General features: G+C 37.3%; 1 protein-coding gene across 6 annotated transcripts in view; it reads right to left on the bottom strand.

Moving 5' to 3' along the window:
- The window catches only part of MAP2 (microtubule associated protein 2), a 280,194-nt gene that overhangs the window by 73,917 nt on the left and 180,669 nt on the right, over nucleotides 1-25,608 (bottom strand). For all 6 annotated transcript variants that reach the window (XM_064586996.1, XM_064586997.1, XM_064586998.1 and 3 more), the window contains exon 5: nucleotides 3,363-3,647. In XM_064586996.1, coding sequence (XP_064443066.1) covers nucleotides 3,363-3,624 — 262 coding nt within the window. In that variant the 5' untranslated portion in view covers nucleotides 3,625-3,647. The remainder of the gene's footprint in view (nucleotides 1-3,362; nucleotides 3,648-25,608) is intronic.

The following is a 25,608-nucleotide window of genomic DNA, read 5'->3' as shown; positions in this document are numbered from 1 at the left end:
ATGGCCCCAAAATGAAGGTGAACATCGAAAAGGGTAGGTGAGAGAGGACGAGGTCAGATCTTCAGTTGAAGTAAGCCCACCTAATGAAGGAAAGGGGGTGGGGAGAAAGATGCAGTAATTGAGATGCATTTATCATGTGATCTTGCTTTTAGAGATGAATAAAAATAAACAACCTTGGGGATAAATTCGTTTCTAACAATGAAGAGAGGACTATAGTAAAGTATGAGAGGAGAAGAAAGATCCTTGGATTCAACTAGTAGTGGCCTGGACACCACAGTGTATAGTTGAAGACCTGATGTTACTGGAAAATATGCCATGTTAACAGTGCCCCAAGAAGTATCTTTTCTAAGGAAAAATACAATGTACTGATAGATCACACGTGAATGGTAAAAGAGGAGGCCCGTGTACTGCTCCTCTGGTCCTCTTTAAGATAATCCCCTTGAAATATAATGCCAGCTCATGTTAGTGAACCCGACCATCAAAGGACAGAATTTTTAAAGACCATATTTGAGATCTAAGAACACTTCTTTTTATTGGGAATGATTTTTGCTTGTGAAACAGTTATGTATAAACCATCAATAATAAAATGTATTATTTTATTAAGCCAAAGTTTGGAGAGAAATCTAATTGCACATTAGCTTATCACTGGAACATCCTCTGTAGGTATGAGGAGACAATATTGTACATTTTTCCTTTCCCACAGCTTTCCACATTGTATGGACTTAATACATGGCCTGTTATTTCTGGTGTGATTTAAAATCACACCCTAGTTTGGATTGCACACCTTACTCTGCTAATCCACAGCTGACTGTTTACAACTTTTGTCACTATGAACATACATATAGAACTTCCAGAGTCAGATTCTCAAAGGTAACATAAGATTCATGTGAAATACGATGAATTGAATTCAGAATTAACTCTGGATGGTCCTGAACCCATAAATTAAAAGAAATGTCTGCTAATCCCTTTTTAATCTAAATTATTTTCTCAAAGAAGCAGGTGAAGACACACTGACCTGGCAAAGAGATTTTTCTGATGCTCTTAAATACTTAAGACAACTGAAAAGAAATAGTGAGTGATGTTGGCTTTACTGCTTGACCGAGCACACACAGTGACTTTTTTCTTTTGTGTATTATAAGCCTCTATCATATTCTGTAAGATTCAACTGATAAGACTTTTCGATAGATTTCACCATTAATTTGAAAAGGACTTTCTTTTTCCTTTTGCACTCATTCGTGCACTCATTCATTCATTCATTCATCAACATACATTAATTGAGCACTTGAAGTGTAATGTCAGGTGTTGCAGGATAGGATGATGAGAAAAACCCTGGCCTATCGCATTATCTCTTGCCTTCCGCACAGCCATCTTGCTTCAGCATGTCCTCATCTTCTCATGGCTCAATTTCTTCAAAGCCTTCTAGTTGGTTCTCCTGACACCCAAGTCCCACCCTGTTCAAGCTGTATTCTACACTCAGATGTAGAAAAAGATGCCTTGATCAAGAGTGCCCTGTTGTCCATATTGACATGACTACCACCACCACCAATAACAATAATGGTAATTAATAGATGCTATTCTTTGATCTGTTGACTTTGTACACTTTACCATCTCATTTAATCCTCATTGTGACCATGAAAGGCAAAAACAACATTTTTATTTCAATCGTACCCACAGTTTCTTACTAATGGGGTGTATGGGCCCATTTGAATTGTGTGCACAGCTCTCGTGTCTGCTCCTGGATCATCTGCTCTGTGAAGCTCAGACCAGCCCTGGCACAGAAGTTGACACACCTTGCATATAGAAAACGTTCAACAGGGGCGCCTGGGTGGCTCAGTCGTTGAGCGTCTGCCTTCAGCTCAGGTCATGATCCCAGGGTCCTGGGATCGAGCCCCGCATCGGGCTCCCTGCTCTGCGGGAAGCCTGCTTCTCCCTCTCCCACTCCCCCTGCTTGTGTTCCCTCTCTCACTGTCTCTCTCTCTCTGTCAAATAGATAAATAAAATCTAAAAAGAAAAGAAAAGAAAACGTTCAACAGTAGTCTTTCGAATGAGGGGATTAAAAAAATTACCCTATGTCCTTATGTAATTTCTCCCCAGTTATTTGAGATGCTTTTAATCTTACCCCACTGAATTTAAATATATTTTTTGAACAAAGTGTACAGTTGAGAAGTGTTGCTGGCTGACTGATGGAGTGCAGAAAAACCAGTGTTTGAGTAGGCAAGGGATGGCTCTGACGGGGCGTAACCTTTCTGAATACTTGTAGTTTACCTGCCCTTTCTGGAGCAGCATGTTTGCGAGTTACTGTGTTCAAACACATTACATTCCGAGTACAGAAAAAGGAAAATAATGGTGAAGAATACAGTGCAGGCGAGTGTTTCTCGATGCTGTTAATGCTACATGATGACTATGCCATCAATGGCGATATTATCAATGACAGAAGAAAGAGGACTGCTGGTAGAAATTATACTTTGAAAGTAAGTATTTAAGAGTAAATCAAATTATGTTCTCCTTTAAGCGTCTGTAATATTAGTTCTTACAAAGCTCTCTGAGGAAGTATGGAATGGTTCCCATATATGTGTGTGTGTTTCCTTTCCTTCTCTTTTTTTAAGATTTTATTTTATTTTATTTATTTTATTTTTTTAATTTTTTATTCTTATGTTAATCCCCATACATTACATCATTAGTTTTAGATGTAGTGTTTCATGATTCATTGTTTGTGCACAACACCCAGTGCTCCATGCAGAATGTGCCCTCCTCAATACCCATCACCAGGCTAACCCATCCTCCCACCCCCCTTAAAATTTTATTTTTTTTAAGTAATCTCTACACCCAACACGGGGCTTGAACTCACAACTCCGAGATCAAGAGTCCATATGCTCTGCCAACTCAGCCAGCCAGGGGCCCCAATCTTTCCTTTTTTTTTTTTTTTTTAAGGCTTGGAGACAGACTCCAAACTGCTTTCTGCCCCCAAAAGTAAATATGCTACTATTCAGTCAATCAGATTTGGGTCCAATATCATTCAAGACAATCAGGAAGTAACTATTTGTGAAATCTTCTTTCACTGAGTTAAAATGCTGACAGTTATTAGCAACACACACACACACACACACTGAGCCATTTGTCTATTAAAATTAAAGTGGTATAAACTAAATAGGGAGATGAGATGAAGAATACAGCTAATTTGGGGGAACATTGGGCTAGTTCCCAAGATTTTTCTCTCCTTTTGGTGTCTATTTCCCCTGACAGACTGGAATTTCTGTCCCAGCACTAGTGAAAGAGGATCATCGCAGTAAATTAATTCACTTTCAGATGAAACAGACTTCAAAGCACAAAGCCAGCCCTGGGACAGAGGAGCCCTTAGTTACCTGCTGTTTCTCTGTCAGCTGAGGTCAGCTCTCCGTTGATTCCATTCTCTTTGGTATCTGAATAGGTGCTCTGTGACCCATGTTCTCCAAAGGCGCCCTCTTCATCCTCCCTGTATGGGAATCCATTGGCGCTTCTGACAAGTCCTTCCCCTGCCCCGCCTTGATCCTTAATCTCAGGTGGATGTGGGTGTGCAGATGCCTCTGTTAGTTGAGCTGAGGTCCAGTGAGGCGCCTTTCCTTCATCTTTCCGATCATCTGCCATTCTTCCACGCCCTGTGACCTCTTCTGGGATTGGAATCAGAAAAATGGTAGCCATCAATTTGGGAAAATCTGATATAAGACAGGGAAAACTTATAGCAAATGGTTAGCTATGGCCAAAAAAAATGCATAATAATCCACTGTAAATATCAAGCAAATAATTGTTGTTAATACTTTGGTTTTTAACAGATCTTTTCTGGCCTATCCCTTTAATATATGACCATCATCGATTTATATATATATATACATATACATATTTATGTATATGTGTGTATATATATATTTTTTAAACTAGTGTTTGACATTTAAGGAGATATCTAACTTTCATTGATATATGATATTGACTGTACAGTAGAGTCAAAGAATCCTTCAGGACAGGGGAAACCACAGTATGAGGAAATTGGGTAGAAAAAGGTAAGAAAAGAAATGGCTAAGGGGAAATGATGAATTAGGGAAGGTTACTCCAAGTACTCTTTTAAAAACACTACTCTCCCCGAACCCTAGAATAGACAATGTCTTACGTAGTAGTCCTTTCTATTTCAAAGGTGTTCAATTCAAACCAGAGGTGGATATGTTTTCTTGGATACTGTATATTAAAAGATAGTTTTGACTTAATTTTTCAGCAAACTTCCCTAAACCCTATCTACAGATTAAGAGTATATACAGATATACTAAGATTTTCTCTTAGTATAAATCTTACATGAAGAATAAAAAATACAGTATTAGGCCCACATCCTACCTTATAATGTTATTTCACAGCTAAGTCAAATCAGATATGGAGAAGTTAAATCACTGACATACATCAGGTAGCTGTAAATTATAGTGAAGTTTGGATAAGTCATGGAGCGGGTGTTCTGCACACGTTAAGTGAGTGATGGATATCACATGGCCTTCACTTCCACGCCACTAGGTTTGGAGATGTAGTCAAGAAAAGGTGATTCATCACTCAGTTATTTGTTGCCAGCAAGGTAGTCTCATGGATGCCCTATTGTCCCCACACTGAGGATGAGGACACAGGCAATGATTGTCTCTGACGGAAACGAAGAACACTTTGCTGTTTTCAAAACCAGTAACTCAAGTAAAAAAACTCCAAAGAAGCAAACAGAATTGCATTAAAATAAATCCACTTCCTGTTACTAAGCTCTGTTTAGAGACATCACAAATAAATTAAGCCATAAAGAAAGTTAAGTTTTCCTACCAGATTCCTAACAAGTATTTGTCTTTTTTTTTTTTTAATTACTGAATTTCAGTGCTTTCCTCAGGTTCTCATTCTAGTTTTCTATTCATACCAGGAAGAGCTAGATGAGTTAACTCATTTAAACTAATTTGACTACAATACCAAACCTCCCCCCAAATTGCTTTCTATTAGGGTTCTATTTACTGTCCCTAAGAACATATTTAAAAAGGATATAAGAGGTTTAGCTTTTAAAACATTGAAGGACTTGTGAATAAACCAAGGAGCCTCCTTATATCACTGACAATGTGTAAAGAACTGGATCCACAGAAGGGTTTCCTCCTCCGTAAAGTTAGGACAACAATGCCTAGTTTACTGTTTGTTATAAAGTGTGAGCAGAAAAATATAAAGGGTTCATTCAGCGCAGTCCCAGTCATGCTCAATAAATAGTAGTTACTATCTCTGTTATTGTTATTAGAATGATACTACTAATCACTATATCACAAATCATTATATATAAAATATTTTAAGTAGTTTTCTGGAATTATTGCTATAGGAACAAGAGCCTGAAAATGCAGTGATTACAATAACAAGAGTTACTTGCAAATCTGTCTCCAGATATTATGTAGGACTGAAAGAATGTTCCAAGGCAGACATGGCAAATGTCTAATGGACTGAAGAAATACCTAGATTCCAATTGTGACCTTCGTATTTGAGACTCTGGCTCAGCATCCTTCTCCTTACATGCCTTGGTTTCTTTGTATTTCTTTTCTGAAAATAGCTTAATTAAAATTTCCATATTTTTACGTTGTCCAATCTATTTTGCATGCAGAGTGAATACTTGTAAATAGGAAGTTTCCCCAAAAGAAGTATATTCCTTGTTAATGCCACTTTAGAAAAAAAAATTACTGGGTTTTAATTTTAGAACACTTTTATTTATTTTTTATTTTTTATTTTTAAAGATTTTATTTATTTATTTGAGAGAGAGAGACTGAGAGAGAGAGCACATGAGAGGGGGGAGGGTTGGGAGGGTCAGAGGGAGAAGCAGATTCCCTGCCGAGTAGGGAACCCGATGCGGGACTCGATCCAGGGACTCCAGGATCATGACCTGAGCAGAAGGCAGTCGCTTAACCAACTGAGCCACTCAGGTGCCCCTAGAACACTTTTAGATTTACCGAAATATTAAGCAGATAGTAGTACAGAGTTCCCATGCACCCCTGTACACAATTTCCTGTTACTAAAATCTTACCTCAGTATGGTACATTAGTTATAATTAATTATAAAATATTAATACATTATTATTAACTCAAGTCCATAGTTTACTTAGATTACCTTAATTTTAGCAATTTCCTTTTTTTGGTTGTTCCAGAATTCCATCCTGCAAACATTAACATTTCTTTTCATGTCTCTTTAGGTTTCCCTTGGCTGTGAGAATTTCTCAGACTTTCCTTGTTTTTGATGACCTTGTAAAATACTGGTCAGGTATAGATAGAATAATTCCTCTATTGAAATGTGTCTGATTTTTTTCATGATTAGTTTTGGGTTATGTGTTTTGGGGAGGAAGACTGTCAGTGCTAAAATGCTCAAATAAGCTTGAGAAATGCTGAGGTATAGGGGCATATATAACTTGAGCTTTCTGAGAGCTTTTGATATGCTACTGGAATTTTGGAATCTCAGGGAGGGGCAGTGACGTCCAAAGCATTCCAACCAATGGGCCATAGAAAACTTTTTCTGATGCTGTGTTTATTAACATGTCCAAAAGGATTTGGGAAATGCTTAGGCTTACATTTTAGCCTTTGTTTAAAGTTGAGTGCTGTGAATTGTGTAAGACTGTTGAATCACAGACCTGTACTTCTGAAACAAGTAATACCTTATATGTTAAAAAAAAAAAGAAGATAGTAAGAAGGGAAAAATGAAGGGGGGAATTGGAGGGGGAGATGAACCATGAGAGACTGGACTCAGAAACAGACTGAGGGTTCTAGAGGGGAGGGGGGTGGGGGGATGGGTTAGCCTGATGATGGGTATTAAAGAGGGCACGTACTGCATGGAGCACTGGGTGTTATATGCAAACAATGAATCATGGAACACTACATCAAAAACTAATGATGTAATGTATGGTGATTAACATAACAAAATAAAAAAAAAAGCTGAGATTCTCAGATCTTCACAGTAAATAAAACAATATAAACACCCAAACTCCCAGTCCCCTCCCCCCACCCCCCCCCCACCAGGGCTCTCTGGAAAAGATTTGTCAGTGACAAAAAATGCTCACCTTGGACCTAAAAAAAAGCAATGCCTGACTGGGGAAGAGTATCACTTGGTAATCATCCACTTACAATGTTAAGATGCTTTGTTTTCAAGATACCAGGCATTTAAAACATAAACTCCTTAATGGTCAATGCTTTACAGTTTTGGATTCTTTCTTCTCAATTAATCAATAAAAGCTCATTTTGGAAAAATGAAGAGCTGGCTGGCCACGCTGCTTTAATTAATATCAGAGGCACCAATACAATGCATTAATTAAATAAAATGCATCACCTGACTTCCTGATAAGACTATTCAAATAATACACTTTAAAATACTTGCAGATTAATCAGATATCACTTTCTAGTTTGTTGGGTATTAGAAATGTACATAGGCTGACCATGTATGAAGTGAAAAACATTTGAGGAGATCTTAAGCTATAATCAGCACTGCTCAAAACTACTTTGACAGAAAATACGATTTGGAAAGATTTCATCTGCTCTACTGAATAGCTGTTGGAATCAAAGGAGACACTCTGGCCACACTCATTTATAATCACAACATGGTACCATTAAAACACCACCCACTCATGGTAAATTTCACTTAAATTCCTAATCAATGTTTCGGGGTCATAGGTTATCTCCATTCTTCACAATGTTATTACAATATAGTTACAAGTGATCACAGCGTCCTTTAATTTCTTCTTCCTGATGTACAATATTACCTTTATCTGAATCTCCCTGAAAACTGTGAATGTAATATTAAAGAAGATAAGAAAGCTGAGCTAAACTCCAATCCCCTTCAAATCTATAAAAGGAAACTTGTGAGGTACAAGGAATTGGAACATTCCATTCCTACTGTGTAATGTTGGGAAACTTTCCATATCATAAAAGATCATCTCATATCATAAAAGATCACAGATCCTAACTGCTTCTAACAGCTGAACAGCTGGGTGGGGTGGAGGGGGGATCTACCACGCAATCATCTGGTTTGATTATTAAACTGAAAAGCTACCAGAATTCTTCCTTCTACCTCCCTTCCAAAAGTTTAGTTTGATAATGTGGGCAAGGAAATTATTAAGTTGAAAAGAAATGTACTAAGTCCAAGACACTGATTTCCAATTTATAAAAATTTGCAATGGGAATCTTACCTAGAAGTGCTAACCACAAATGCCAGTATTAATGGGGATACAGCTACCTGTAATATGGATTTTTAAAAAAGAGATCCGAGAGGTTCAAATTTCACGTTATATCAGAATGAGCTCTCTCACTTGACTTGATCATGTCATCGCTATTATATTGCATATCGCAGGGCCCCAGTATTTGTCTCAATTAAGATACACAGTTGGAAAGAAAGCTGAGAGAATATCTTGTGCCACCAGAAATGTCAGTCATGGACTTGAGTGGTAAGCTTCAATCTTTGCTACCCTTTTATTTTTTAAGATTTTATTTATTCATTTTATTTTAGAGAGAGAGAGAGTGTGGACAGGGGGAGGAGCAGAGGGGGAGGGAGAGATAATCTCAAGCAGACTCTGCCCCGAGTGAGGAATGCACTCGGGACTTGATCCCAGGACCCAGAGATCACCACCCTAGCTGAAACCAAGAGTTTAACTGACTGAGCCACCAAGACATCCTCTACCCTTTTTTATTTAACCATTTCCTCTTGATATTTGAAAGTTCTCTAAGAACAGACTTATTTCTTCTTTCATCAAAATTCCAGTTTTTAAAATTCCAGTTCTTAAAATCCTAGCTTTTTCCCCTCAATAAACCTTAGGTCTGTTCTCTCAAGCTAATGCCCCTTGGCAAAAGCACGCATGCTTTCATCCCAGCTGTTGAACCACTGATCATGGCTACACTCCATTTCTTTGATGACTAGTTATAAAAAAAAATGTAAGATTCATTAGTATTTGGCAAGCTGTCATTAACTTTCGATTCTAAGGATATGAGCCAAATGATATGACTTGGCATTGATTAGATTTCTAACCTTTTGAAGATTCAAAGTATATCACCTTATATTAAAACCAGAATGAAAACAGTCTTTCTACAGATTAAATTCCCAGTTGAAATGGTATATAGATTAATTCCTTGTCTATTTATTTATGTAAAATTATTCAATTTTGTTCTGAGGTAGATGGGATGCATAGATGTTTAACGCTGCTGAGTAAAATAACTACTTTTCCTCATATTGAGTAGAAGGTTTTAGTACCATGAATCAGGAGCCTTATAAGTAGTGAAATCTCTTGGATAATTATAGTTACGAAATCCCAAGAAAGAGAAGAGATACAAGTAAAAGAGTGGAAGGAACAACAACAACAACAACAAGGAACAGAAAAAAATTAAGTAACTAACTTCACATAAAACATGTCTATATGGCAAGACAGTTCATGGTTTGGGATAGATATATTCCAATTTTTAATTACTTAAATAGAAATTTATATCTAATATGATAATTAACATAGGCTCTTGGAGATACATTTTGTAGCTTACGGATGGGTGTATCAGTCAGCACCACTATTATTTATCAGAATTCTAGAATACTGATTGCAATATCAATAATTAGATTTCTCCTATATTGAGATTCTATTGTATTTAAGTGTATCTGCTTTTCAAACTGTCCAGGCCTAAGACTGTAATGCTATGTTTCAAAACCCTGGGAACTTACTTGAGTATCTATCCAGATACTTACATGAATCCATATATATCTATATAGCTATTTTTTTTCTGTGAGAAAAAATTTGGACTTTCTCACAGGCAAACCAAAAGTATGCCTCTAATTCTGTAAAACCACTCTTGAAAACACTACCTTTTGTGATATGACTGTCCCTTGCACAAGGATATATACAATAAATTAATTTATATTGGAATTTAGAAACAGGATATGTATTTTGCCAATTTTTGATATTTCTTAGAAAATCAAGTAATGTATCACTTCCCACATCTTCCTTTAATTACTAGGAACTTTAATGCATAGCTGCAGCATTTTTACCTCATTCTAAGACTTTGGTACTATGTTCTGTTTCTTATTTTATATATAATTTAATTGTAAAATTTATCAAATCTTTTCTGAAGTCAGGCAGAATATATAATAAATAATAACTGTCCCTATTGCCTTCTAACAATTTACTTTAAGGTATCACTCTTTTAAGAAAATTATATATTATTATTTAGCACACAGTAGCTCTCATGTTATCCCTCATGTATGTAAAGTGAATAAAATACAAAACAGACTTAAATTTTCTCCACACAAAACATTTATAAGACCTTACTTAATATTCTAGATCTTTCCGATAGCTAATAGGTTAACAAACTCTCATGGCAAATATGATTTCTTGGGAAATCTAACATTACTTAGTTTTTTTTTAAATAGTATTTCTCTCTCTCTTTTTTTAAAAGATTTTATTTATTTGAGAGAGAGCGTGCACAAGTGGACGGAGGGGTGGAGGGGCAGAGGGAGAGGGAGAAACAGACTCCCCACCGATCAGGGAGCCTGATGCAGGGCCTGATCCCAGGACCCTGGCATCATGACCTGAGTCAAAGGCAGATGCTTAACCAACTGAGCCACCCAGGGAACCCATAAAAATAGTATTTCTCTTTTATCTATCTTCCCTACAATACTCTTTTAATTACCATTCAAGCAAATGTTCCTAATAAGTGAATTGTAACTTTAAAATGACAAGTGACTTATTATTGAGGTGGCCAAAAACCACACTTTTGTTGGTTCTCCCTAATGGTTTAATATGTGCACATTAAGTACTGGTTTAAAAAGAAGCATTTTCATCTGGACTTCCATCTATCATTGGACTACCGGAATATTGGACTACTGAAATATTGTACATGCAAAAAAATAGTTTGATCAAACTCTGATAGTTCCTATACTTTCTGTTCTTTAGAGCAAGAAGCACATAGATATATTTATTATAAATGCACATTAAAACTTAATGCACTTAAAGGCTGGTTTAAAAAGAGAAGTATTTTCATTAGGACCTCTATCGTTGGAATACTGGAATATTGTACTACCGGAATACTGAACAAGCAAAAAAATAGTCTGATTAAACTCTGATAGTTCCTATACTTTCTGTTCTTTAGAGCAAGAAGCACATAGATATATTTATTTAAGCATATCAAACAAAAGTTCCTGAGTGCATATGCCCTGAGGGCTTGCAGACAGAAGAAAATAAGGTACAACTGTACATTGCTCCACAATTTTATTTTTTATTTTTTTTAAGATTTTATTTATTTTTTTGACAGAGAGAGACATAGCGAGAGCAGAAACACAAGCAGGGGGAGTGGGAGAGGGAGAAGCAGGCTTCCCGCAGAGCAGGGAGCCCGATGTGGGACTCGATCCCAGGACCCTGGGATCATGACCTGAGCCGAAGGCAGATGCTTAACGACTGAGCCACCCAGGCACCCCATTTCTCCACAATTTTAAAAAGTAGGCAGAAATACCTAGAAGGAAATGTCCCTGACAGTTCTATTGTCTTCCTGAGCTACGGATGAATTTCTTTTCTCAGGGCTAAAGACGCAAAGCAGAGACACATTGTACTAAAAAAAAACCATTTTCTGATTTTCTACCTACTTAGTTGGAGGTTTTCATATTTCTCTTTCAAAGTCTGAAAAGGGTCATGCATAAGTAAGATGCACACAACTAACACATGATAGTAATATATAAACTGGCCAAAATGTCACTTAGTCTTCAGATGGGTTTCAAGTATTTGCTGAATGTTGAATGAATTAATCATCAATCCCCTACCTCAAGATAAACACATGGAAAAACGTCCTGACAGCTATGGATGTTTGGCCAACACTAGCTCACTGGGTGAGAAGAGAATGGTTTTGAATCTAATTTTCAGGCATGGTACCTTTGGACTCAAATTCTAACTCCAGGTGTTCCTGGTGGTCTAATGGTTAGGATTTGACCACTCAAGTTCTAACTCCATTGAAGGATGTATAAAAAATAATATCAAGTGCAACGGATAACTAGACCTGAGTAAGACCTAGTATACATAACAGAGACCATGAGACATGTAGGTTTAGAAATATCTTTAAGATAAACTATTTTATTCCATTTCAGAAAAGGTACTTAAATCACGAAACTGACGCAGTCTTTGGCGATCATCCGTTCCAATGTACCTTGAAGTGTTTTCAGCCAATTACCTCTGTAATTGATCTAATAAATCAGAATTTCTGGAAATGGGGGTTAGAAATTGATTTTACAAGTTCAACAGGTGATTCTGATATGCTAAAGTTTGGAGACTCATGCTTTCAGGAAAGCCTGCTGCATAGGATTTCAGAAAAGAACAGGGAGTGATAGAAATACACACACAAAACAACCTATAGAATGACTGGAGTAAAAGGTTAAGACAATAATCTTGATAGGTCACATGGTCATTCTCACAAACAGAGGCTGAAGTTTTCACTTCCTCAGTCTAGTACATTTATGAGGAGGCAATCGGGTCCAATCACAGGACTGACTGCTTTTAGTCAGCTTCCTGGGAATACACCAGTTTTCTGTTGTGTCTAATCTTCCTAACTTGAGGGAGGCAAAAATATCTCAGAAGAATAGTTAAAACTACCCATTGTTTGTGGTAAAATCTACTTTGTATTTTGAAAGCAGTAACTTGTCCTCAGTCTATCCACATCTTCAAATTGTCTTCAGAATATTTATTTTAGATACTCCTTGGCATTCAATAATGGTTTAGGACAAAAGCACATTTGCTTAAAATATTTTGAATCCAGTTATAATTTTCTTTGTCCACCGGACCATTTTAGAAATGGATGTAGGGTAATAAACATGTTGTGAATATGTGATATTCTGAACTAGCAAAGTTCTCAAGGAAGTAATTGAATGTTTTAATATCTAGATAATTTAGATACATGCTGAAAATGGCATTTAGTAGAGTAGAACTTTTTCTCTCAGGATTCCCATATAACCACAAACCTCACTGTTTTTCTTTGGATTACGATATTAAAAAGATCACAGAGCTCAGAAATAGTCACTGATTATAGTTATTACTAGGCAACACTAAATACTCTCAAAAATTGGCAAAAGGGGAAACAATGAAAACTTGGAAAATCTAAAGGAAAAATACACTCTGTGCCAGATAGGCATGTCTCCATTTTTATAATGCTCTTGGCACAGACGGTTCTAGAATGTTTTCTATGATATGTTCTGCCCTGTCATCATGTAATGTACCAATTCAATAAAAACACTGGCATTGTAATTTTGTACTGCTACATATCCAAGAATGAACAAAAGAGTAAAACAACCAGTTATATAATACAATTAATGAATACTGTTTCCCTTTTCCGCATAGGCTCAATTATGCTTTATATTATTACTACCAGTACAGCAAAACAGAAACTTTTGTTTTGGCCCCTAACAGTATTAGAAATTTATGTAGAATCCACATCTTTGCTTACAAATGCTGAGTTCAAAGCTTAAATAGTTGTTGATGAACTGACTTTAACCTTCTATCCCTTCTCTTTGTCTTCCATGCAAAACTGAGGAAAAAGTTCTTGCTGACATGAGGAAGTTATAAGTTGAGAATCCAGGTATTTGTTTCGTGTCTTCTCTGTTCTTTTCAGGCTGACTATAAAATACCTCTAAGGATGATTCATTCTTCATTACACACCATGACTAATAAATAATTTGTATGAAGAGAGGTGATGGCTGCATAATTATTTCTCATGACATTGAACACAGAGTACAAAACCCAGTGTTAAGTTATTTGTGGAATTGTATAAAAGATAGAAATAAAGCACAATCCCAGGCAAGTCGGAAGTGCTCAATAAACTCTACCTATTATTTGTTATTTATGCCTTTTATTTGAACATTTTTAGCAGTAGGATCCAGCACGTGGTTTGTTCCGTATTGAAAAACTGAGGCCATAGAGAGTAAATTATTTGACCAAGTTAGACACTGTTAGGAAAATCTGGAATGAGAAGCCAAATCCACTAATATCCATCTCATCGTTTGCTCTGAACTAGCAAAGTTCTCAAGGAAGAACCAAGTAGTTAGACTAGTGGGATGGGTTGCAACTAGAAAGACCAAACCAGAGGGCGCCTGGGTGGCACAGTTGGTTGAGCGACTGCCTTCGGCTCAGGTCATGATCCCGGAGTCCCTGGATCGAGTCCCGCATCGGGCTCCCTGCTCGGCGGGGAGTCTGCTTCTCCCTCTGAGCCTCCCCCCTCTCATGTGCTCTCTCTCTCAAAAAAAAAAAAAAAAAAAAATCTAGAAAGACCAAACCAGAAAATACTAATTTCATAAGCCTGTTCCATTGATAATAATCTACCATACTGAACTGGGTAAGACACTTTATGTGACCATGGTGTACAACCTCTATTTCATACTCTACATTATTTCTGATCCCTCATTCACAGTATATAAGAAGGCTAAAACACATCAGAAATAAATACTACTTAAAATGCTCTAAAGCTTTAGCCTTTACTGATGATATTTAGCTAAGGATCAGCACTTAGGTACTGAGATATGGTAAAATAAATAATAGATTTCCAACCAGAAAATTAGGGCTGGAATCCTGGCTCCCCCACTTACTAGGTTTGTCAACATAGGCATGGCACTAAACCCAAGTGTTAGTTTCACAAGCATGAAATAAACTACAAAGCATTGAACAAATACATTTTGATCCTTATATCAATATTTTTCTTTTCTATACAAGGAGAAATTCAGTCATAATAATTGCACTGAAGACTTCTTTAAATAAGCATGAATTAAAGCATCAGGGAAATTGTAATTTGGATTTTAGACAATGATTTTGTCTTAAGTTTTTTCCAGTTTGAAATCTGATTTTAGACATGTCAGAGAAATCTCTTTTGGGTACCAATTCCATGTGTCTATGGAATTATAGACATTCCCAAGGAAAAATTAGATCTAAGTATTTACTTGCACTACCATGTATGTAGTAAAGATCCTTTGGTTCCGGACACCTAAGATCCACATATTAGGAAGGCACTGGCCGGGTGTTCAAGTGGCTATGATCTAAAAACAATGACCAGTACTTGAGGAAAAGATGCTTGAGAGATTTCTTTATAGGAGTGGGAACAGAGCCATGACTTAGGAAAACTTGAAGGCTGTGTTATATATCACAAAATAAATTATTAGAATTGAAAACAAAAACCAACCAAACAATGCTGGAGAAGAAAATGGTCATCATGAAAAGAAAATAAATGGAGGATGGAGAATTGGAAGTGAAGGAGGTATAGAAAGATATAAGCAAAAAATAATGACTTTATGGTTTTCCATAAAAGGAATCTGCTTTTAGCTATTTAAGACAGAAGGAAGGATGAAAACCTGGCGAATTATAAACAAGATATCATTTATCCTGCTTCCTAATACTTTATCTGATCTACTCAGTTCCTTTATCTTTGATGAACAATTCTCCTTCCACAATGCAAGCCATGTGATGCTGCCTCTAACCTGTTTAGATTAAAATCTTATTCCAGATACTGTAAGTATACGGACTTGCCATATAATGTCACAGAATTTATCTGTATTTCTTTGAACCTAATGCACTCCTTGACAGTGATGTCTTTAAGCAAAAGCCAAAAGTCCACCCTATTATGACTATTATAGAATCAATTGTTGTTTTGACTGATGGAACAGTAGCTTTTATGACTGCTAAAATGCTTTTCAATTCTAAGATTACAAATCTTAATTCATTAAACAAGTAACTGAAAGCTGTCTCTAAAACATTAACGGAAAGGCTCTATGTAACAGGCAATAAGGAATGGATGCATTGAAGGTACAAGAAAAATATACAGCCCTTTTGCTAAAGGATCTCACAGACAAACCAACAACAAAAATACAGCATGGTACATGCCAATAAGACAGGAAGCTGTATCCTGGAAAGTCAAGATGTTGTCCAGACAAGCATCTCCCTTTGTCCCTGCCCCAGCTTCCAGGTATTCAGAGAGAGCTGCACTCTTCCCATCCCCCCAGCAGGGACCACTGGGTGACAGGGTTTCTTGGACAAATTCCCTTTTTCTGGCTCCACGGTATGTGGTAGGGACTTTGGGGCAGGTTCTGGGGGGTGGAGAACCTCTTTCTTGTGGCTTTTGCCCCACTTTTATCAAACAGTGTTTCTAACCTGGAAGGGAACATAACTGTCCCATTTCATAAAAGGGAAAACTGAGTCACCAAGGAGCAGGCCTTTGGACATGGTTCTTGCAGCTTCCATCTGAGACACCTCAGGGTCCCAGAGCTCCTACCATCCTCTCATCACTCTCTGGCCTAAGACAGGGTCAGAATGTGTGAACCTCCCCCAGTAAAATGTTTCACAAAGACGAAAAAAAAAATAGATAGGAAGTTGTAGAGGGACATGAACAGCCCCTTCCAGGAGGAAGTAACTCGTGAGCTGAATTTGAAGGACAGGTAGGTGCTGGCCAAAGAAAAGAGGGGAATCTGTATAGGAAGAATGAGCACGGAGGATCACATCTCATTTTTTAAGACTCAGCCTAGGCATCACCTTGGCATCCTGAAACTCCAGTTTCCACTTTGTGTTGAATGCTCCTCCCTATTTTGTCTTCTGCAGGAGGCTATGGGCTCCTGGAGAGAGGACTGTGTTTAATTCACCTCTGCACCTCCAGCACCTGGTACAGTGTGGGGCACAAAGTAGGCTCAACAACAAATGTTTACTAAACAAATGAACGAGGAACATGTATAAAGCCCATGATTGTTCACTATGGTCCAGAAGTGAAGTGGGATATGGGGAAATGAGCCCAACAAGAAGACAATGGCAGAATTGTCAAAGGAGGTGGGAAGCCATGCCTAGCTTCTGTCGGAAAGGCCACAGAACACCCATGAAAGCTGTGAGAGAAAGGAGTGACATAACCAAGCATATTTTGTAGAATGATTGATCCTGCAGTGGTACTAGAAGTGAACTGGAAGGATGCATGAGTATAGATAAAACATCTCTTAGAGACAGTCCCTTTAGGAAAGGAACCTGTAGGCCTGGACTGTGCTACTATGACTGGGATTCAAATGAGAGCCTGGATTCTATGTTCAAAAACTTAATTAATTAAAAGAAACCATACCTTCTTCTTTTAACAAAATGCCTTATGAAGTTTCTCTATTTTATGTATCATCTACCTACTTACATCCATCTGTTTGTTGTAAGAAGGGAAACGATAAAAATATTATGTTTTATGCCATTTTGAAAGAAATTTACCTTATTTTCTTTCTTTCAAAAAGATTTTATTTATTTATTTGACAGCGAGAGAAAATGAGAGAGCACAAGCAGGGAGGATGGCAGAGGGAGAGGGAGAAGTAGGCTCCCTTAGCATTCAGCTAATACCTCTGAAGAGCTCTTTTTCATTGAACTATACAGTGTTAGAAAATATTTCACTTGATTTTTGATGTGCAATGTAAGATGGAATTACTATTATTATTGCTCTTTTTTTTTTTTTTTTTTTTTGAGATGTTACCGCAGGTTACAGAGACATGAGTCTGGTCAGGTCTGCATTCATCTGATCAGATATTCAAACAAAAAAATGAAGAATGTTGAGAAAAAGTCAGAGCCCACACGACTGAAGATCTAGATTTTTCCTTGAGAGGCACTGTTTATAATAAACTACTTTAGTGTGTATGTATTGAGGCTTCATCTAATTTTCAGATCATTATCAATCATCAATTGTTTTACTATGCTTTCTGGTATCTTATTCAATCAACATTTATTGAATACCAGCTTTATACCAGAAATCCTGTTAGGCATTTGGAATACAACGATGATTAAGTTATGGATTCTGACCACAAGCAGTTCACACTATACTGAGGAAGGCAGATATGGGTGAAAAATATAGGTTACAAGATAACACAGTAAAGGCAATGAGAGAGGACGTAGCAGGTGCTATGAGTCATATGTATTTAGAAAGAAAAAAATGGAAGAATACAAAATATTTGCATTACATGCATTCTAAAGTATATTAACTGTCTATATTCATGGAGAGCCCCACATCTAGTTAATATTAATTTTCTTCTAGAGAAAAGTAAACGAGTCATATAAGAATAAAGTGTGAGTCATATACAGAAGATCAATTTCTCCTTTCTTTTTTTTTTTCCTTTCTCTTGGATTTCAGGCAGCCCGTGAGCTATGTTGTGCTATGCCACCGCTCTAGCTGTGATGGTGACTCGGGGGGACTCCACGTTGAAAACAGCCTTGTTCACTCCATCAGTTGAGTTGGGTCTCATCATTTGGAATTCCCTCCTAACTCAGGTCTGATCCAACTGTCTTCACATACCGTTTGACTTCTCTCCCTGACCAGACATACCTTTGTGTGCCCTGGAGTGAACTCTAGAAATCAGGTCAATTTTTATGGCTTGTTATTTGTATTCTGCCAAACTTCTGGAGTGATATGAAGTGACATAAATTCGCCAAATCCTCCAGGACTGAAATGTATGATTTGTCTATGTTTATGAGAAGGTAAAAGATGGAGCTGGAAAAAATACTCAAGTCAACAAATATCCACAATGATAAATTTTTCTAAAAAGACAATATATTCCAGTCTTATATGTGAAGGACTTAATGTAGGCACACATGGGGCAATATTATATGGTGGGCCCGTAGGTAAAACATTTTGATATAAAAATTGACTTATCATGGGCAAGTCAGGCAAACAGCAGACTTAACATTGGCCAAGAGCAAATAAAAACATGATTTGAAATGTAAAAAATGTTAAATTCATTTTAAAATGGAACACATTTCTAGGAAAATCACAAAATTTTTGAAGTATATTAATTTTTTAAATATATTCATTGTGCTTACTTTTAATTTAAATCCAATACATTTTTAACGTGATAAAGGATAGGAACTTTATGCTTTTTTAATGGCAGTAGGAGGAGAGAGATGGGGACAGATAGGGGTTGCAGAGAAATCTCTGGACAGGCTAGAGGTGTTACTGGTGATAACATCTCTGAAAAAGAAAAGGTCACTATGGACTGCTCCTCACCTTCCTGGGTTTCCAGATGAACTGAGGCAAGAAGAGCATGACAGCAGTAAATCTGCTTCATTTAGGTAGGTTCTGTCTGAGCTTTCCTTTGGCACTCTGTAATTTTTAGAGTTTTGATATGTAAGTCCAAGAAGTCATCTGAAAATATTTTTATAGAAGCAATGAATAGGAAAATCTGGAGAATCTTCCTGTCTCTGCCAGTGTTAATCTCTAAACTATTTTTTGAAATTCTTTTTAATTCCATGCTGAAGAACTTGGGTACCAGAAGTAAATATATAGACTAAGAAATGGCTTCTCAACAATGGGAAAGCATATGGACTATTTCTACATGGTCTTTTTAAAGGCTGTATATTGAGCCTTTGGTTCAAAACAAAGAAAAAAACCACAAAATCTACTTAAGGTTTCTCAAAATGTTTAAACATTGATAAGTAAAATGAAAAATGTTTTTCTTATAATTTCTGAAAGCCTATAACGAATGTGATGTACTGTTATCAAAGAGAAATGTTAGGATATAGCGTCGGAATAGAGAGCGTGGGCATAAGACTTTTAGAGCATGGCTCATAGATCTCCATTTGGCCAAACCAAGTACTAGTAGACCACTCATCTACACTTAGGGCCAGTTCTATCGTCTATCTATCTATCTATCTATCTATCTATCTATCTATCTATCTATCTATCATCTACCATCTAAAATATTTATTTGAGAGAGAAAGAAAGAGAATCTCAAGCAGACTTCCCACTGAGCACAGAGCCTGACATGGGACTTGACATGGGGCTCGATCTCATGACCCTGAGATTATGACCTGAGCCAAAAGCAAGAGCTGCATGCTTAGCTGATTGAGCCATCCAAGTACCCTGAGGGCCAGTTCTCTTGATCCTAGGTGAGACCTTTGAAAAATGTGTGACAGAAATAGATGGAAAAAGCAATATCTTTACCCAACAAAGTATGGGACCAAAAGATTTGCTTCTTTGACTTTTTCAATTTTTTATTTTAGCTAAAATAGGAGGTAAATCAAAGAGAGGAAATTCTCCAAATTTAAGTTAGGAATTTCAGAGTTGAGCTATGTAAAAAATGTGAACTCAAGATGGAATCAAGAAATTCAGTGATACAAAAATGTTCTAGATAACTGCTTTTCTCCAAGAAAATGGCTATAAACAATTATTCTTTACTGTGACATGAGATCCGTATTTCCAGTGGACATTTGGCTGAGAATTTCTAAGTAGCAAGATTTAATTTCATCTTTTTTTTTAACATTTTTCTCTCTTTGTTTTAACTTAAAAAATAAATTAGAATTAAATATTACAACTAAAACTATATCCCATGTCTGGCTTTTTAATCTGAGACAAAAGGAAACAAACATTTCAGTTAAACATAAATATTTTCTTGGTAAACTCAGGATAATACAAATTATGAGACAAAGTCACATCTCCTTTGAGAAACCACAGACCTGAAATGTAAAGGACACCAACATTTCTTAGGAAAGAATAAAAGTCTTTCAGGAATACTTTACAAATAAGACAGAGACTACCTCCCTCATCCTTATCTACAAGAAAATAAAAAGTGAGGGCAAGTACCTTAAGCATGGGCCATAAAAGAGAGAAATATGAGATCAGAAAATTTTCTCCTCTGATGGTGAAATTTAACAATATGTATTGAACACCTATTATGTCACAGGCATGGTTCTTAGACGCTGAGGATATGCAGATACTATCAAGACTCACGGGGCGCCTGGGTGGCTCAGATGGTTAAGCGTCTGCCTTCGGCTCAGGTCATGATCCCGGGGTCCTGGGATCGAGCCCCACATCGGGCTCCTGGCTCAGCCGGGAGTCTGCTTCTCCCTCTCCCTCTGCCTCTCCCACTGCTCATGCTCTCTCTCTCTGTATCTCTGTGTCTCAAATGAATAAATAAAATCTTTAAAAAAAAAAAAAAGACTCACTTTTGTCCTTCAGGAGCCACTGATAGAAACGAACATGTCCACATATATTTAGGTGACAATTCGATAAATGCTTTAATAGAGGTATAACAGGAATTAATGGAAGTTACCAAGAAATCAGGAATCGGAAATTCATGGGAGGCTTCAGAATGACAAACTTGCTTTCAATGTTATATTCATGGTGGCAAGGGCACAATTCTACACACAAAAACAACAATGCAGAGATGTGCAGAGATGTGGTGAGACAGCTGGAAATGTGCTGGAAAACAAGGATGCTTTGGGATGCCAGAAACAAGGGTAGTAGAAGATGCTGCCAAGAGAGGCAAGCATCTAGATGATGAGATACCCTGCTTGTCAGGCTGCGCAGCATAACTTGTATTGTTATTAATGGCATTCCACTGAGAAACTTTGAACATATGCTGATAAGATGAGTCGGAGAAAGGGTGGCAGAAAGTTACGATCAGAAACAGGAAAAGTAGGTAGACGGTCAATAATGCAATAATTAGTGAGTGAGCAACTAAGAGTTTGAATAAAGGTAGCAATGGGATTGGAGATGGGGGAAGATACAAGATATTTATATTGACACACGGCGGGGGGGGGCATCTCTCAAAATGCCACAGGTCGTACAAAATTCCTATCCTCTTGAGAGTCACATTTTAATGAAGTGATCATATAGTAACCCAAACCCTAATTAAAATATAAAATGTCATATTTCATATAAGCATATTAACTTTATTTTCATTTTAATTACTACATTTAATATATTCAATCTAAAATTGAACATGAGAAGAAGACAGTAAGGCAAGAGGAAGGCATTATTTTTGACAGGATGGTCAGAGGGGCATCTCCAAGGAGGTGAACTCCGAGAAAATGCAAATGCTGTTCAGGGTGCTTTATAAAACAAAGTTTCCTTTAGAATTCTTAGGTTCCCAAAACAAGACCAACTTTGATTGTAAACACATGCTGAAAAGGAACACAAGAAGTAAAAACAAGAAGATGTACACATTGCTTCCCAGTGGCAAGAACTTTCTAGTATCACAGCAGTCTGTTCTGGAAAAAGGTCTTTTTGATTGTTTTGGTCCTTTGCTTTTTATTCGGGATTGATTACGACCGGATTTTTCCTAGAGCTCTGTTCACAATGGTTTTAAATGACTCAAGCTTTGGCACCCCCTCACTAAAGTATTTGCTTTAGTGAATTCTAAATTTCTCTTACAGAGTCTGCAACTGTCTCACGCTCAAACTGCCTTCGGTAGTAATTACTAAGCACATGGTACAACTGGAGTCCTTGACGTTCATTAAAAGGAAGTGCAGGGGGTGGGTGAGAAGGGAAAAAGAGTAAAAAAAAATTTTATCGCAAGAAATTAGCAGGTTTAAGTAAATCATTCTACCTCTCAGGAAAAACGATGTGACAGAGACACGGAAGGAATCGGCCTCCGGGTTCAGCCGTGTTGGATTTTTGTTCATCATTTCCCATTCTTCCCACACAGGCTGAAACCTCAGACTACCTTTCTTTCTATGCTTGTAGAAAAGGCCGGTTTTATTAGGGTTTCTTCATTTTAACTGCTCTCTGGTGCCATGAGAACTTGATCAAATTGCTACCTATTCTCAAAGGGGAAAAGGAGTTTTAACCTCCCAGGAAAAACCAGTGATCATACCTTTACTGTGATGCAGTATTTTCACACACCCAACCATCCCATAGTCAGAGGAAACTGAAAGTCCATGACAAAATTATTTAGCAGATAAGTTGATTTTATAGAATATTTAGCTGATAGAATGGCTTTTATGCAACACTGTGGCACAATACTCCACTCATAAAAAAATAGATGCACTGCTGCCCTACATATAAATAGCAATATTTACTCCAAATAAATACATGGAACAAATACAAAATATACTATGAGGCTTACACATGATTATTTGTGAGTTCATCAAAACATAAAAATTCTTTAAAAATTTTTGCAAAAGTACAAACTGTGGGTTTTTCCCCCTCAATATTTTACCTTTACTCATTATTTTTCTTTAAAAGGGAACATCCTTCTTTGTTCAAAATGAGTTTTGACTATCCCAATCATGTCTTTTTATAATGAATTTTAGAAATTCATTAAAGTACAAGCATTTATTTTGTTCCCCAATGAAGCTTTCTCCATCTATTAATTAATCAACTGATTCACTTAGCAAGAAGTTATTGAAAAGGACGCCTGGGTGGCTCAGTCGGTTAAAGGTCTGCCTCCGGCTCGGGTCATAATCCCAGGGTCCCAGGATCGAGTCCCACATGGGGCTCTTAGCTCAGTGGGAAGTCTACTCCTCCCTCTGACCCTCCCTCCTCTTGTGCTCTCTCTCTCTCAAATAAATAAACAAAATCTTAAAAAAAAAGTTATTGAAAAAAACTAAGCAGTTTTGGGCACTATGCTTTTTTTGCCATTATCCTCTTGGATACAATGCTTATTTCTATAAGGAAGGTTTTAGAAAATATCTTATTTGTGTAGTACTGTAAAAATTAACTTTGATAAACTGATATATCAAATACATTTACTATTTTAACATGGTACTGAGATTATGATTCACAGTTTTGTTTCTGTGGTATGATTGGCATCTATTCTCACCAGGGTTTGAATTATTTGATCCAAATGTTCAAACATATTTATACTGGAGACAGATTTTCCTTTGGTATCACAGAGACTGCTAGCAGTTCATCAGAATCTCTTCTTTTTCCTGGGCACAGAGCAGGAGTATATTTCTTATCTATCCTTACAGTTAGGTGTGGTCATATGATTTAGCTCTAACCAATGGAAGTTTGGTTCTTCTACAACTCCCATGTGCTCCTCCTTGGTCTTTGCCCCCCTACCAGTTGGATGGAGACAATGACAAAGTAAAACCATGAATGGAAAGATCCCATTGTCTGAAAGGAATCCCACAAATCTCTAGCCCTGATTGACTATGGGAAGGACAGACAGGCTCCCAACCTAAACACCCAGGCAGGACTGTTAAGTGAGCAAGAAATAAAGTGATGATACATTTCTGCATCTATTTGTTTTAGCAATTAGATCCATCCTAACTAATATACTTGGTTTGAAGAAATGTATGATGAGATTAGGAAAAAAAAAAAAAGGATGATACCAATAGAAGTAATATAGTTAAATGAAACTCCGTTTATGACCTACACTGCAAATCCTGGCAGCAACGAGGACAACTTGTGGGTGTTGGAATGGCGGAAGCTGGTAGACAAAACTGAGCAAGGAGCATTTCCTGCTCTTCCACAATCACCCACTTGATGCCCCTCCACTTTCTGGTGTGGCTGGAGCAGAGAGGGACAAGCCTTTCCCTCGGTGCTCTTGTAACATCTGTCTTGCGGCCAAGGTGGAGATAGAATTTGCAGTCACTTTCAGAGAATCTTAGGACAGTCTCATGTTTGCCAAGGACAAAGTGGAAGGTCTGTCTTTCCTGAAGATGGTAGAAGATAGAAGCGTTGACACATCCTCTACTTTGGTCTCCCCAGGCTTTTCATCCTCCCTCACTGGCTTCACATTTCCTTAGAGGGATAGGTGGCCCCCGTTTTTGTTAATATTAATCTGTTTGTCTTTTAACATAGCTTTTCCTGCCTCCTCCAAAGCTTTGTTTCCTAACTTGTCTCCTTGGGGACTCACGGTGTTCGCTTTCTCCTCTCTTTACTTTCTGACTATAAACCTACTGTTGTGACTATAAACCTACTGTTGTTAGCAGCAATCATACACACAAAAGAAATGACAACAAAGCAACCACTGCCACCTTAAAACCCATTTTGTAAATCTGCTACCTAGGGCTACAACCCGAATCTTTTCCCCCTCCTTGATCTCTCATTTATTGGCCACATCCTCTTCCAATCATTATTTACTCATTATTCATTATTGTTATTATCTATTAATAGCAATTGATTAAAATATTATTTTGTTTCAAATCTGATGACACGGTCCTGGAAGCACAAATATGGCAAAGACAAAACTTTTGCTTTTGAGGACTTCTCAGAGCTGGGGAGAAAGCCAGAGATGGAAATAATTACACACCAAGATGATTTTTTCTGTAGTTTTTTTTTTTTTTAAGATTTTATTTATTTGAGAGACAGTGTGAGGGACAGCATGTACAGAGGGAGAGGAAGAGGGAGAAGCAGACTCCCTGCTGAGCCCGGGATCCTGAAATAATGTCCTGAGCTGAAGGCAGACTGAGCCACCTAGGTGTTTCCCTTTTCTGTAGTTTAGATACACTTAAAGTGCTATGAAAGCCCCTTCTCCCCCCAAAGCACACTTAATATCATTTTGGGGGGGGGGCTGGAGAAGGAATGACATATGGATTGAAAACACATAGCTTTTCTACGTCAGACAAGGGGACAATGGATATTTAGGCAAGACTTGCAGAAATAACAAAGACAAGAGCAACGTGAGAAAAACATGGCTTACCAAGAGAAATAAGTAAGTTAAAGAAGAAACAAGTTTCTGCCGTGGTTAGAATGAAGGAAGGGCAACTAAGTAGGACAGAGGAATTAGATTGTCTAGAAATGGTTGCTTTGAGCCCAGTTTTGAAGGGTCTTTACTGAGTTGGATACTTTATATTATAGGAAATTTTTAAGTAGGAAAAAGAAATGATCTGATGTATATGAAAAACAAGTCACGTGGTGCCAGCATGCAGGAGAGGCCGGTTGT

The sequence above is a fragment of the Mirounga angustirostris genome, unplaced genomic scaffold (assembly GCF_029215605.1).
Source record: "Mirounga angustirostris isolate CCGP_5_RB_7025 unplaced genomic scaffold, mMirAng1.0.hap1 SCAF_3, whole genome shotgun sequence".
In the NCBI taxonomy this organism is placed as follows: Eukaryota; Metazoa; Chordata; class Mammalia; order Carnivora; family Phocidae; genus Mirounga; species Mirounga angustirostris.
The sequence above is the reverse complement of the archived record's forward strand: the minus strand, read 5'-3'. Positions and strand labels throughout refer to the sequence as shown.